The sequence below is a fragment of the Amblyomma americanum genome, chromosome 4, assembly GCF_052857255.1.
Source record: "Amblyomma americanum isolate KBUSLIRL-KWMA chromosome 4, ASM5285725v1, whole genome shotgun sequence".
NCBI classification, from domain to species: Eukaryota; Metazoa; Arthropoda; class Arachnida; order Ixodida; family Ixodidae; genus Amblyomma; species Amblyomma americanum.
The window spans coordinates 65,869,068-65,884,079 of NC_135500.1; the positions used below are offsets into that span (position 1 = coordinate 65,869,068).

The 15,012-nt window shown below is 45.3% G+C and overlaps 1 protein-coding gene across 1 annotated transcript in view; it reads left to right on the forward strand.

Annotated features, from left to right (window-relative positions):
- Positions 1 to 8,709, forward strand: part of LOC144129541 (uncharacterized) — a 135,109-nt gene extending 126,400 nt beyond the window's left edge. The window contains exons 8-10 of the mRNA XM_077663689.1: positions 3,824 to 3,886; positions 5,694 to 5,867; positions 8,588 to 8,709. Coding sequence (XP_077519815.1) covers positions 3,824 to 3,886; positions 5,694 to 5,839 — 209 coding nt within the window. The 3' untranslated portion in view covers positions 5,840 to 5,867; positions 8,588 to 8,709. The remainder of the gene's footprint in view (positions 1 to 3,823; positions 3,887 to 5,693; positions 5,868 to 8,587) is intronic.
- Positions 8,710 to 15,012: the final 6,303 nt, after the last annotated feature.

Below are 15,012 nucleotides of genomic sequence, written 5' to 3' on the forward strand. Positions count from 1 at the left end.
CTGCACGTTTTTTTAACGCGCGAGCGTTAGTACCACCACGTCGGAAAAAAATTGTCCGGCGTTAGCGTTGGCGACCGTTGTAAGCCTCGCAGCCCAGGCGGCTGATTGCTCCGGCAACCTAGATGGCCAACCTACGTCACGTGACCTTGTCGCGTCATCACAACCTGCCGATTGGATTGTGAGAAAACTAAGGTTGCTCGGGAAGAGCAACCTGGGTCGCACAAGGCCCATGGACCGATGGCAGCACCTGCCATCGCAGAGCAGTGGGGCATCGCTTAGCCGCTGCACCACTGCGCCAGGAGGGTTATGAGGACTCCTAGGGATCGATGTATGAAACAGAGAATGGCCAATTCTGCATATATGGCCTTTCAACCATTAACTCTTTCGCGTCATGCCCTTAAGGTGCAGCCTATATTAAAAATAATAATTGTTTTTTGTGCGATACAAAATGGCGCAGTATCTGTCTCATATATCATTGGACACCTCAACCGCGCCGTAAGGAAAGGGATAAAGAAGGGAGTGAAAGAGGAAAGGAAGAAGAGGTGCCGTAGTGGAGGGCTCCGGAACAATTTCGACCACCTGGGGATCTTTAACGTGCACTGACATCGCACAGCACACGGGCGCCTTAGCGTTTTGCCTCCATAAAAAAAAAATGCAGCTTAAGAGTCCACTGCAGTTTTTTAGAGCGAAAACACTAATCAGGCGGTTCTGGCCCGAGGAAAATCGTCTGTTTGTTCGCCTGTCTGTCCGAGACTAAGCTTTATTTCATAGCACCTGTCATCACAGGCCAGTGGATTGGGAACAGCAGCGTGGAACGCAAATGCCCAACCGGTGGCAGCGCCTGCCATCGCAGGGCGCTGGCGCACCGCTTAATCGCTGCACCAACAGCTTTTCCAGGAGTGTTATGAGGACTCCCAGGGATCCTCGAATATTAAGTTAAAGAAAGACCAATTCTGCACATATGGATGCGCCGTGCTTTCCCAGTGTATGCGAATGTTGTAGACATTGCCACTTATTTTATTCCAAACGCCTTCTTACCAACGGTGTGGTGCCCCCAAACCGGCTTATTTGTGTGACAGAAACCGAGGCATAGGTTCTGCTTAGGAATTCGGCTCACATTGAAAAAAATAAAAACAGAACTCCTTCCATGTTCGCTCAGCATTTCACCACACTCGGTAGTTTACAATTAACGAATTTCCTTTTAGTTGCGTTGCGCTCCATTCTGGCATCTGCAAGATGGTGCTAGTTGAAAGTGGTTTCATGAGCAACAAAAGGAACGCTGGGCTTGTTGCCAATCAACAGGGCAGGGGAGGTTGCACTTCTATTTCTACATACAAAGGCGGTTTTCCTGCAGTATCAACACTAAGGGCAAATTGCTGGTGGCCTCTATCGATAGATCTCCAAGTTCCAAGGATGACGACTGTGACTAATAATGGAGCGTTTGTAAGCTCAGAAAGGCAAAAAAAAATGAAACACCGGTGTCACTACCACCGGCCGGTTTCGCAAGTGGCTCCCAGAGGCTGGGTTACGCCGCCATCTGTTTCAAATTGGTGACTACGGAGGGACCCGCCACGGTGACTCATTGGATGGCGCGCTCGTCTACTGAGCCGGAGTACCCGGGTTCGAACCTGACTTCGGTGGTCATGTTTCGATGGAGGCACAACGCAAAGGCGCCCCTGTGCTATGCTATTTCAGCGCACGCTAAAGATCCCTAGGTGGTCGAAATTATTCCGGAGCCCTCCACTATGGCACCTCTTTCTTCCTTTCTTATTTCACTATCGCCTTCCTTCCACTCCTTACGGCAGGGTTTAAGTGTCCACCGAGAAGCGAGGCAATTACTGCGCTATTTCCTTTACCCAAAAACCACTTACTTCGGAGTCCTTTTCGCGGAAGACATCACGCGTTCGAATCAGGCGTGGGGAAAATTTTAAGTGGAACTTTCTCAGTCCTATATTCGTATTTTGCTTCCGGACAGGCTTGCACAAGCCCAGAATGAGCCACAGAACAGAGTTTTACTGTGAATAAAAATGTTCCAGATTCGTAGCAAGCGTCCCTTTGGATCGAATATGAGCAGTATTAAAGAAAACTAGAGTTAGTAAAGAATCCATATTTCACTTGAGCAAAAAATATGACGCAGACGCAATGAACAATCAAGAGAACTACTTATGAGAACTGCGAAATTTGTCTCTGACCTATACTTAAAGCTGTAATCGTTGACTGCTTGCTAATGAAGCAATAACTCTGACACCTCGTCTTTTCTCACGATAAAGACGGAAATTTTGGAATCAGAAAGTCTGTACAGCAACTGCTTCCGTCATGTTTTCTTTTTCCAAGTTTTGCTTAACATTTTAAGAATAGCGCAAGATCAACCAGAGACGTGAGACGCGCCTGTCAAACGCGCAAGGAAGCAAAGAAGCGGAAGTAAAATATGCGGAATTTTCACGCGGCTGGCTTATAGACATTATGTAAGTACTCAGAGGTGCGCGGTCTGCCGAGTTTGAAGGGAAAGCATCCGAGTTATGCGGCTAAGCCGCAGAGGGAGGCAAGCTTTCCGAGCCTTTTACTCGGTATAATTATATAAATCAGCAGTGTCTATGGTTAAATACGGGGAATGGGATAACCGAAGGTAATCGCTCGACGATTTCCCTGTCCGAGTAACGCTGCAAAGCGTCTCCTGCAAACGCGAAGTGCGGCTTTGCCGCATAACTTTCATAATTTCTCAGGCAACTCGGCAGACCTACGTGCAACTCTTAAGTTCTTAAACAGTAACTCTAGGCTGGGTAATCATAGGGTAAGCTTGCAGCGCCTCCGCTGTGTTACTTCAGCGTAACGGTGTCTGGGAGCTGAGAAGCTGCGCCCTCATGAGATGGCGGGCTTACTCGTGGTCCCCATTTCAACGGTAACATAATGAAAAGCGGCTCTATAAAGGGACATCCCGGTGCAGGTAAATCGCCAGGTAGTTGATGCGAATTCAGAGACCTCTAGTGCGGTGCGCCTCACATCGTTTAGAACGTTACTTTAGTAATTTAAAATACATTAATAAAAAATCAACCTTCACCTCGGCGTCATCTTCCACTACGCAAATCGGCCGTGGCTCTGCCACCGCCTATTGAGTTGAGAAGTTTGCAGGCATAGGGTGGACGCAGCTAGTAAATGACAGGGTTAATTGGAGAGACATGGGAGGGGCCTTTGCCCTGCAGCGGGCGTAGGCAGACTGATGATGATGATGATGATGATGAGTTCCTCGCAATATGGCTGGAGCTGACATCAGGCAGGCGAATGGTTTTTAGAAAAGCGTTGCGTGGTCTGAAGTGAATCTATGCTTGCAGCCGTTGGAGTTAAAATAATACACGATAAATTTTACGAACAGCTGCTTACAGATGGACACTCCAAGGCTGGTTTACTTCTGACATCGGATTTAAACAGATGAAGTTTCTTGCCTGTCAGAGTGTGATTGCTTAAACAAAGGGAACAGCCTCTTTCACTTCCGAAGCAATTATAGGTTGCTCGTTGTGTTTCCATAGGAAATCCTGATAAATGACCATAAAACGCTATAATCAATGAGAAAAAGAATTATTCCACCACGGGGCCCCACTTGGTCGGTAGGAAGCCGGCGCCCTCCATGAAACCTTCGATACCATGCTGCTGCATACTTCGTTTTCTGTTTTATTTTTTGTTGTTTGCACAATAAAAAAATACTCAGTTCTGCGAATAACTGACTCACTTACTCATATAGTACATTGAACAAGTAACGCTTAGCTGGTGGCAAGAGCACGAAGCGCCTGTAATTTCTGCTGGTGTCTTCTTTCTTTCTCTCTCGCAGTTACCAGGAAGACGCATTCGGGTCACAAGAGGCGCCACGAGTTCCCCATGGAGCATGAGGACGGTAAGATTCGTTCAGGTTCCAGATTTGCAGGCATGCGCTGGACTATGAGCTCTACCTCGACCCGTAGGATATTGCATGCAGCGGCAAGCATGCAATATCTTTATTCAATGTCTGGGCCGACGGTCAAGAGTCAGTGACACCTGAATAGGCCCCTACAATCTTGTAGCATGTGATGCGTAGAATGGTGTTGGCACTGCCTACGTGGGACTACACTAGGCCTGGAAGCTGCATGGGATTGACTTCTTCTAATGAAACACAATCTAAAGAATGAAATCGGGACTACAACACTCGGTAGCTATGCACAACTTCTTGCATACCTGTGAACGTCGTTACTGTGCTCTCACAACTAGTTTGAATTCAGGATCCTCGGTGTCCCGTGCGCTTAACCAACGAGCTCTAGTTTCAGCGAGTAAGATAGTGCTCCCCATATCATCACCATGAACATCTTTAGCATTATACTCAGCACCCAGCTAGTTTATGTTAATGGAGAAGCACTATGTTTTACCTGTACTAGTCTCATCTTCCCATCCGACTTCGAGCTTTTCCTGGCTGCGTGCTCTTTCTCTACACTTACACTTACCCTGTGGTCAATGCTGTCCACGTCTCTTGTTGGAAGAGGCGGATGAAAAGAGGGATGGTGTTAAGGCACGTCTCATTGTTTGGATTTGCGCTTCTTTTGCGACGTGCTTCCTGAAACAATGTGACACAGGATATTTTCAACATAACGGAGATGTACTATATTCGGGTTCAACTTAAGTCTGCGGTGAAGCTCCGCCCCCATTCAGGACCGCCACACAGGATACCTCCGCGACAAAAAAGAAGTCCACGGCTAAACTTTTCTTGTTACCTAAAAGAGAAGCTTACGACCAGAAGAAATCATAAGCTCAGCGATTTCGATACCTCTGGCTTGTGTGCAATTGTCAAATATTAAAAAGCCGATTTCATTTACTGTAGTGAATGATTAGCGTAGTAGTACAGGATTTCACACAATTGACTATTGTCTTTTGTTTAATTTTCTTTCATTAAAGTTACATCTTGCTATAGTGTAGGCGTACACCTGTTTACTGGGTGTGACGCTGGTACTGCCAGTGCTTCCGGTAAACCACATACGTCCACGGCAACACGTCGCCATTATGGTAGAACTCTCTGCTGCACTATAAACAAGAAAAATCCTATATGGGAAGAAAATGAGAGTAAGCTCTCCTCAAGCGCACTTTATTTTAGGAGCACAGTTTGGTGCGCAAGTGCGATGGTAGATTTTCATCCCTAAATATACGGAATGCTCACTCTTGGCAGTGAGCCTTATTCCCATCGTAAAGCATAGTAACTTGCTGCAGTTAGCAATGGGAGGAAGCTTTTAAACGAGGCACCGGAGGTCTGGATGTTAATAAATTGAAGAGGCTGAAAACTTGGGTAAAATTATCATAACTGCTAGAACAACTGTACTTTTAGTGACAGATTTCTACCTCAGGGCTCAGAACAATACCCTTCCCTAGAAGCGAGTGCGCTAGAGGACAGCTTACTCCCTTTTTTACTCTCCTATAGGCTTATTCGAGCTTAGAGCGTGTCGAAGTAATGGTGCTGGCTGCCTGGTAAAGAGAATGCGGTACATAGTTGGTAACACCTCGTTAATTGTAGCGTTAGCCACGATAGACAACGAAAGACCGCACGTTAATAGCGCTTGTTGTGTGCAGTCAGCTTGTGTCATCTTTTGCGTTCGGCACTTCAGAATAAACGTGACGCCAGCCATTGTGTTCCACTGGCACCGCCAAGTACGTGGTCCGCATCGAGACTGCTTTTTCTGCAGTGGCCGACCTTGAGCTGTCCAACTTGGACGCCCCCCAGGTGGCTGACAAGGCCGAGGACACGTCGACAAAGCACGGCGCGGCCGCCAAGCACGGCCACAAAGCTCCGACTTTGCTAAGGAGCATCAGGCGCGCGATAAAAGGATAGGCTGCACCACGCCTGTGACCTCCTCCAAGTAAGGGCTGGTCGACATTGCGGCTTGTCCCGCGCCATGGGTAACGAGAGCAGGTGTGAGCGTTTTCCGGTCCTCGGAGCCGCCCTGTGGGTTTCGATTCGCTAAGTCAATTTAGCACGGTAACCACCTGCGTGCCGCCTTTATCGCAGCTAAGCCAGTGTTCCCCTACCAGGCTGTGCGCCTCGATCCACAGCGTTTAATGGGCAATGTGAAATGCATAAATATTTTTCGAGACATGTCATGTTTTTATTTATGCCATTCTATAGCTGGACAGAAAAAAACCCGTCAGCTTTTCACCGAGCTACGAATGTTGTTTTCCTGCGTATTTGTGAAAGCACAGTTAGTGTGGCAGTGGTTATAGCCCAACTTAGTGTTGAAGGCAACGTGAAGTGAAATATGCATTACACATAGCTGCGCGGTCACAAACATCGTAAGCAGAGAAGCGAGCATTATTCAGGCGCTCACCTCGTGCTTTGCACATTCTACTTGCCTGCATACATAGGAGAGAGGAGCTCTTGTGGTCTGGCGGAGCCATGCAATGCGTACGCCACCAAAGTGGTCCGCGTCGGGATCACCCAAGGAAAAAAAAAAAAAACGCTTAGGATCGCTTAGAATGTGATCTTGCGTTTGTGGTGACCCAAGCGGCTGCTGGAAGTAGTTTTCAGGCGTACAGAGAAATAATAGGAGTATCGTTAAGACTAAACAGCGGGCTAGTTGGTAACACATGCGTACAGAACAGCGCGGAAAAATACAGACAAGGAGGAGTACGACGGTAAAAGCATTGCCTTTCAAAAGTTTATTGGAAAGCGCGTCAGGAATGCATACATGTGTAGCCGAACAAACAAAACCAAAATCGGCCTAGTGATAGTTACGATTGTCAACGAGTGCCGAAACCTGCGAGTTGCAGGCCTGATTTCACGCGGTGCACGGTCCTGGACAGGCACGGGGATAGCCTTGTGCACGAGATTATTGAAGCTGTTGAAACTGCAAACACCCGCCGCGGTGGCTCAGTGGTTAGGGCGCTCGACTACTGATCCGGAGTTCCCGGGTTCGAACCCGACCGCGGCGGCTGCGTTTTTATGGAGGAAAGACGCTTTGGCGCCCGTGTGCTGTGCGATGTCAGTGCACGTTAAAGATTCCCAGGTGGTCAAAATTATTGCGGAGCCCTCCACTACGGCACCACTTTCTTCCTTTCTTCTTTCACTCCCTCCTTTATCCCTTCCCATGCGGCGCGGTTCAGGTGTCCGATATACGAGACAGATACTACGCCATTTCCTTTCCCCCCAAAAAAACAATTATTACTATTATTGAAATTGCAAAAAATCAAAACCATTGTGTTCGTAGCCCTTCTGTTGCTCTTACCAAGGAAGGGCTCGTGATTGTAAACGCAGCGCAACTATTAAGAGGCCGTTTTAATTTGTGTTTGTTAGGCTGCACATGTATATATTGCTGACGCTCTTTCCAATAACTGTTGAAAGTCGGCGCTTGTGCCATCGTGCTTCTTCTTGTGCGTGTTTTTGCCGCTGTGTTCGGTAAAAATAGCAGCGTCACCTAAGTACAGAAGGTAATATATGCTACGCCTAAGCGGGGCTCGTCCGTGATTCGTTAAATATTTGTATGTCCTCGTGTGGAGCGAGAAAACAAGCCTGCGTGGAAACTACTGGTAGAATTATTCCCTTTCGCCACTGCCTTCCGGCAGATTCGGCCGGGCGCTAACTCCTCTCGCCGAGTAGAGAGCACACATCGCACGCGAAAATTGTAGTGGCTAGCTTCAGAACGGCAGACCAATGCTCTCCATCAGCGCCGACCTTGTTTGCGGTCCTTTTTAAAATAATGCTGACAAATGCTCGCATTATTAAAAATACTGGGGCACTTAAGTATCTTACGAGCCAGTAAGGCGAAATCATTCCAATTCTATTCCAATTTCGTTCCAAATATAATAAATATAATAAAACAACACTAATAATGCTTTATCATCTGAATATACAGAATGCATTTCCAGTCCGCTTAAGCTAGCAAGGTTAGCTTGAGAGCGGGACGGGGCAGTCAAGCTAAACACTCTGCTTATAGAACATACAAAGCATTATCAAGTGACAACAATATAACAAATTGAAATACTTTTTCCTCAGAAATGAACCATCAGCTTTGTGCGTTTAAAATGCCGCTCATCGTGATGTTCAGAAAAATTCGAATTTGGTCACACAGAACACAAATCTGAATAAAGGGAAGTGTACTGATAAAACCTTTATGCAGACCACATCAGCCCGCGTACAATTTACTATTTCCTTACAGATCGATTGTTCTCACCGATGGTAGTATAAGCTTTTGAAGTTGCTTAATGCTGTTTTCATCACTTTTAATATTGATCTATTCAAAATCTATTCTATTCCTTTGAAATTAGTGCACTTCCAAGCACTTGTAGCATTACTGGTTAACATTTCGTAATCTCCCGCTTTTGATGACGTCACACTGTTTCGACCAGTCGCGAGTTTTGTAACCGCGCCACTTTTTGCGCGACGCAAGGTTTTCTAGCTAATAAGCCGTCTAACGCTTCCGCATTAAACCTGTCATATCATAACAAATACAGGCAAACATTTTTTCCCACGTTTGGACGTCTGTGATATTGACGCCTAAGTTCTGTTTGGTCCGCGTGTAATGTTGCCCTACCGTCTTTTCTCTATACCCTTTCTCATCTTCGCGTCTCCTTTCTTCCGCCACAGGTGGCGTCACACTGCTTCGGACATCCTCGGCTGGCCAGTGGCGATAGCAGAAGAAAGCGGTGCTGTACGGCTCATCAGAACCTCCGAAGAAAAAAACTAAATTGAGTGTAATGTGTCAAAGATATCTGGTGCCATGCTTTTTTTTTTCTTTCACCTCACAGCCTCTTCGCAGGGCCCAAAGCGCACACCGTACCTGTAGGTTTTTTTTAAGCCCAAGAAACACCACGGCAGCAAGAAACTATCAGCTGGTAACATATTACAGCCGTAAGTCTTAATATTAGCGTTTCAGTCGACAGTGAACCATAACGGGACACACAGAGTCTAACTATCACTGTTTTCTAAAAATTTATTCCCTGGCTCTTTCTGACTATCTTGATGTTTGTCCTGCAGCAAAATGCGTATTTACTGTCAAGGAAAAAAACATTGGAGAAGGAACTTAGGCTCCGTCTTAAGGGTATGACGCAATAGCGTAGTGCGGTACGCTTTTCATTTGGAGTGTGATACCTTTGAACGCATTTTCACTTTTTTTTAATTATTTCAATTGATAAATTACTCTAAATTTTTCTAATTAGCATCATCAAGCAGTGGCTTTTCTCAGCATTTTGACACCTTTTGAACCCCCTTTTCATTTTTTTCATTTTTTCATGTATTTATTAATTACCATTTAATTAAATCCTCATCACCTACACGAATCATCAATCACTAGAACCACAAATTGCCAAGGTGCGATTTGCTTGCTTGCAGAATCGAGCTGCTTGCTTGGCAGAATCTGTGGGTGGCTGCAAAAATATAGTTTCTTTCTTTAGGTTAAGTAGCTGCGTTTTCTGTGAATGAGAATTCTGTGGATACAACGCGGTGCCGAATTGATACAGGCCAACCTATTCATCCTCCGAGTCCATTGCAACAAAATTCGAAGGCAACATAACTGCTGGTGCTTAAGGGTAACGGAGTGGACTCCAAAAGGAGGCAAGCGTATACCAGGGGGCGGCAGAAGGTTAAGTGGGTGGATGAGATTAGGAAGTTCGCAGGCATAGGGTGGGCGCAGCTGGCAAAGAACAGGGTTAATTGGGGAGACATGGGAGAGGCCTTTGCCCGGCAGTGGGTGTAGTCAGGCTGATGGGGATGCCTGCTTTGTTGTTTTTCATGTGTCGACCACTGGGCCGAGAAGGAGACAATGAACCCACTGTGGCGCCTATTCCGCGCGACGTCTGCCCATTGGGTCGCATCTGGCCCTGTCCTACCTCCCTTACCGCTTCTTATGCCCGTTTCACATGCAAGCGAACCGCTCGCGAACTCCGCCGCCACGGCGCGTGCACCCTCTCTCAAGCGGCGAAGAAAGCCCCAGCGGCTGGAGCGGCGAGATTCGGGCAAGTTGGAAATTTTCGCGGCGGCGACGCGGCAGCACCGCATCTCAACCAATGACGGCCCGGCGTTGCCACGCGAGTTTGTACGCCGCACGTACGAACTTTTGTTTAGGAAAAAAATTGTATAAAGTGCTGTTTAATGCTTAAAACGCAAGAACTATATTTATTTAAAGAAACTGTGAATAGAATTGACAAAATATTGCTTTTATATTACGCTTTTTTTGTGTTTGCAGGCCACCAAAACCGGTTGCAGGCGCATATCTTTTTGCCAGCAACATTGGTTTTCGCTGCGGTGGTAAACGGGGAGCGGCGATGCATATGAAACGAAAGCCGCGAACCGCTTCGCAGCGCCGCGCCGCTGTTCGCCAATTCGCTTGCATGTGAACCGCCCTTTAGGCTTCGAGCCAGCCTTTTTCAATAATAATCTCTTTTTTCACCTGTAGACACTGGGGTTCGCGCGTGCACCGAACGGTTGCGCTTTCGATCACTAATTTGAAGTCAATTACTCTGTAATAATCCCCTACTGGCAATAACATTTGCTCTCAAAGGTGCATGAGCGCTTTTGCATAAAATGTATGAAATCGGCAGACAATTTCTGTGCGTAACCAAGTCTTCTTTTCTGTAGGCTACACCGCCACATTTTTTTTTTTAAATGAGTGTCTTTCACTTCAAAAACATTTTGTCATCATTGTTAGCCAGAGGGAACTCAGGGAGCGATAGCTTCTGTTCGCTAGGACGCTAAGCACCCTAGTGCGCTTACGAAGGGGAGAGGTTACGCTTGCGCTGAAGTCATGGCTTTTTGAAATGTCTATTCTAAACTGGTACCTCACGAGCCACCGGTCAGGATGGCATGCAATGCTCTTTTTAAAACGCGAATTTTTTTTTCCTTTTGGCTGTGCGCATCCTTTGTATGCGCTCGTCGCTAGCCCGATGTGACGCTTCTTACTTTCTGCAACTTTTTCAGCTGCTAAACAGATGTCTGTTTGCCGTCTGTTATATTTCTCTCTTTTGTTTTTAAGAGCAAAGCTTCGTCACGAAAAGCAAACGGGCATGGACGGGCCCAACAGAATGAGCACCGGGCCGGGCATTGCGGGCCGCGGTCAGTTTCAGAGTCAGGAGAGAAGTAGCGGCGAGTAGGGCCGGACCCAGTCTATATATACAGCGTGTTTAACCTAAGATATTAAACAATCTTTTAAAATAGGCTTTTTTAGTTAGGAGAGCCCTTTTTTTCGACATAGCGTTGTGAGAGGTGTGGTACATTAGAGTACAGCTTGGATGTGCTAATTAGCAGGTTTCTTAACTAATAATGAACAGTTATTTTTTATCTATTACTTTTATGCTCCTGAAAACTGACATACGTGTAGCCAACCGTAAGTAATATTCGTATCGATTTTGATAATTTCGAAAACACTGTTCCCTTCGGCGCTGGCCCAACAAATTTTGGCTATTTCGACGAGTTACGTGCACTGGAGAGGTTGCTTTGCCTTTTAGCGTATCGAAAAAGCATGTATTTTGGCGCGAAGTTGGCAAAATATGTTAGGCCACAGCGCTGAGGGTAAACATATTTTTGAAATTATAAAAAGTGCTACACGCCTCTAAATAAGGAGCCGAACATTAATAGTTGAACTGTTCACTATTCAGTATTGGATAAACATTCTACTAGTTTGAACATCGTAGCTGTATTCAGGTGTACTAAACCGTTGATAGTGCTATGCCGGAAAAAGCGCTCTTCGAAATCAAAAAGTTTATTTTTAAAAATTGTGTAAATTATCAGGTAAAACACGCTGCATAGATGCCGACCCGTGCCGGCCTCTAGCACCGAGCATAAAGTTATGTTTAGTAGCTTTCCTCGAATCTCCATCCTGCGTTGTGCCGTTTAAGCCTTCGAATTGAGCGGTTGCAATATTTCTACAGCTTTTATCCAGCATGGCTTTCTCGCTCTATAATCGCAGTCTCCATGATCCTCAATTTTTCACTCATAGGAGGCGTGGGCATGAGATGGTGGAAGGGCGATACGCAATTTTTTAATCGAAAACGCAGTTTAAAGAACCTTAAAATCACGGCGGTAGACATGGCTCAGTGTTTTGCCTTATTTCTTTTTTAAATAGAGATGGCAACGCCTGTCTCGCGCACTCTTAAAACGTTCGCGGTTTGCGATGTGCAGACCCTCGAATGCGGAGGACTACCCTTTAACATCTGTCTCAAATACAGATTGGCTGAATGCCAGAAAAGCAGAGGATTGAAGTCAAATTAGAAGCACTAAGGTACACAGTCATGGCATGTCCTTTAACTGTTGCCAGATTGTAATTATGACAGCACAGTTTTTTGAACATCTGATTCTTCCGAGCCATTCTGTGGAAAAGAAGCGGCCCCCTATTTCCCGCGGCTTCCCAGTGTTGCACGTACTGCTCGCATCATTCGATGCCGACCGAGTAATCCCGGGACGAATCTCAGAGGGGTTTGGTCGCATGGTGTGGCCTCCCCACCTTAAGCGAAGAGAGGGGAAAGGGGGGGGGGGGGGGGGGGGGAGTCCGCTCCCGCGATTTACGCCATTGAGAGGGAAACATTGGAAGCTCCTTAGGTGCGATGTCCCTTTCGTGTACATCTGTTCTCTGCTCAGGGCGCGTGGGGAGGAGGAAGGCTTGGAGACAGCGCCACCTGTTCTGCGAGTTATTTGCATAAAGCTCAAAGGTTTTCACAGGAAAAAGTAAACACTTTTGTCACTTGGGGTTAAAGTTGACTTTACTACGCATGGAAAATTTAGTGGTTTTTAAGATATCTTGCAAACTTTCAGTGAAGCGGCACCAAAGCGAATGTTTTGCCTCCGATGAAATGGCTTTCAATCAATCAATCAATCAATCATTTTTTATTCAAGACAATAATACAAGACTATTGTCTTGGGGGACGTGACAAAAGGCGGAAAAGTGCCTGACGAGGTCACGCCACCCTGTGGCAAGCAGCGGTTTGACACTCATGCAGAGTTTCAACAGAGTTTACATGCAGAGAAATGTCTTAGATGAAACTGTATCCCCCAACCCCCTTATTATATATATATTTTTTTTTACAGTGCAAGAATATGTACAGGAAACAGAGTACAAGAATAAGTGCAGCAACTTCTGCTAGCAATACATGTTAACAAAACACTTCCAAACATAAAATACATGTAAACTATCGAACTTGAAGCACATGGAACATAAAATTGAAAACAAGAAGAAAAACATGAAAACATAACACACTAGTCTTCCGTTAAGAATAATCCCTTGAGTGTTTTCTTAAACCTGCTTAATGAAAGATTTTCAGTTAATAGGTCGTGAATGACGGGATAGTTGTTTAGTAAATCTGCTATCTGACAGCTTAATCTTTGATGTCCATAGTTTGTTCGAGCTCGGGGCTTGACTATGATGCTTTTTCTTAAATCGTACACACTTCTTTTTTCTTGGTATTTTGTTTCAAAGGTAGATTTATCCAACCGGTATTGGCGGTAAACTTCCAGGCTTAGTCTGTATTTGTAGAACTGAGGCATTTGGAGTATTCTATGCGATCTATAGTAGGGCGCACAACTAGAGGACAGCTCTAAGTTACTGATAGCGCGTATTGCTCTTTTTTGTATTGATAGTAAGGAATCTAAATTTGTTTTCGTTGTGGTTTGCCACACAAGAGAACAATAGCTAAAACGTGAACGTATAAGGGAGTAGTACACTAGTCGTTTGATAGAAGCTGGCAGGTAACATCTCAGTCTGTTTAAGATGCCTAAGGCACGAGAGAGATCAGTTCTAAGTGTGTGGATGTGAGCATTCCATAAGAGATTTTCGTGGAATGTCACACCTAGAAATCTGGTAGTAGAAGACTGTTGTATGTCCAGGCCATTAAATTTTAAACACGGAATTGTATACATTTCTGTACCTTTGGAACGAAAGAGTACATACTTTGTTTTGTTTATGTTTAATGCGAGCCGGTTACTTCCCAGCCATGAGGTTAAGCCCAACATCCAATTGTTCGCCTTTCTGAACAGCGCATCTAAATCCCTACCCGAAAAGAACACATTGGTGTCGTCCGCATATAAAACCAAATTCGAGGCACCCGGTATATTTACAATATCATTAATATAGATGAGAAATAAGACTGGCCCTAGGATGGACCCTTGTGGTACACCATACAACAGAGTGTTTGTCTCTGAACATTCACCATTGATGACAGTATACTGCTCACGTGAATTTAAATAACTTAAACCTCTTTCGTATCAAATATGCTGCCAAATGGCGTCACAGTAAAACCTGCTTTTTTTAACTTGATAAAAGTACGCTAAGGAGAACTCAATCTAATTATTATCCTCTGTATATATTTATTCTAGCTCTTCATAGCTAATTTGACGTTTGATCGACAGTAAGAGACGCATCTGCGGCCAAGAAAATCGATTGTCAAGGATTTCCCGCCACTCCCCTAAAACTCCCCTGTGGGCTCGTCTGAAATAAGCAGCGCTTATTTAATACTTTAAAAGCAAGGCGTCACCAACTAGCCCTGCAAGGTGTTTTAATAAGCGTACTGAAAATCGGCCATAGATGACGACACCTGTATGGAGTTTTTTTTTTTACAGCTTATGAACACTGTTTTCGGTGAGAGCGTGGGTGTGATATAGAATGCGATAACCTATCAATACAGGCAAGTTCAATCTTTCTTCAGTGTCCTTTGAGAGTCGCCTTACTTCGATAACACCTTTTTGTGAAGTGACCATGTCAAGCAGTTTTCAAATTGCCTATGGGTGCCAACCGGCACTGTGATCTGGTTGACGGTCACTTGTTTGTAAACTGCAATCGTTGCAATGAAACACTTCCCTGACTGTCCGCAACTAACTTTAATTGCGCACGCCGAGAAACCGAAATGATAAATTTCAGCCGAATTTTTACATGATTAAAGAAATAGTAAGCTTTCGTCTACTGTCTACTTAGTGCGTTCCGTAGATAGCGACAAAATCCATGCGTAGGTGATATTAACTTCACTTGGGGAGTACGAGGAGCTTAATATAGATGGATCGTTACTACGGAAATTATGTAGCTGTTGGTT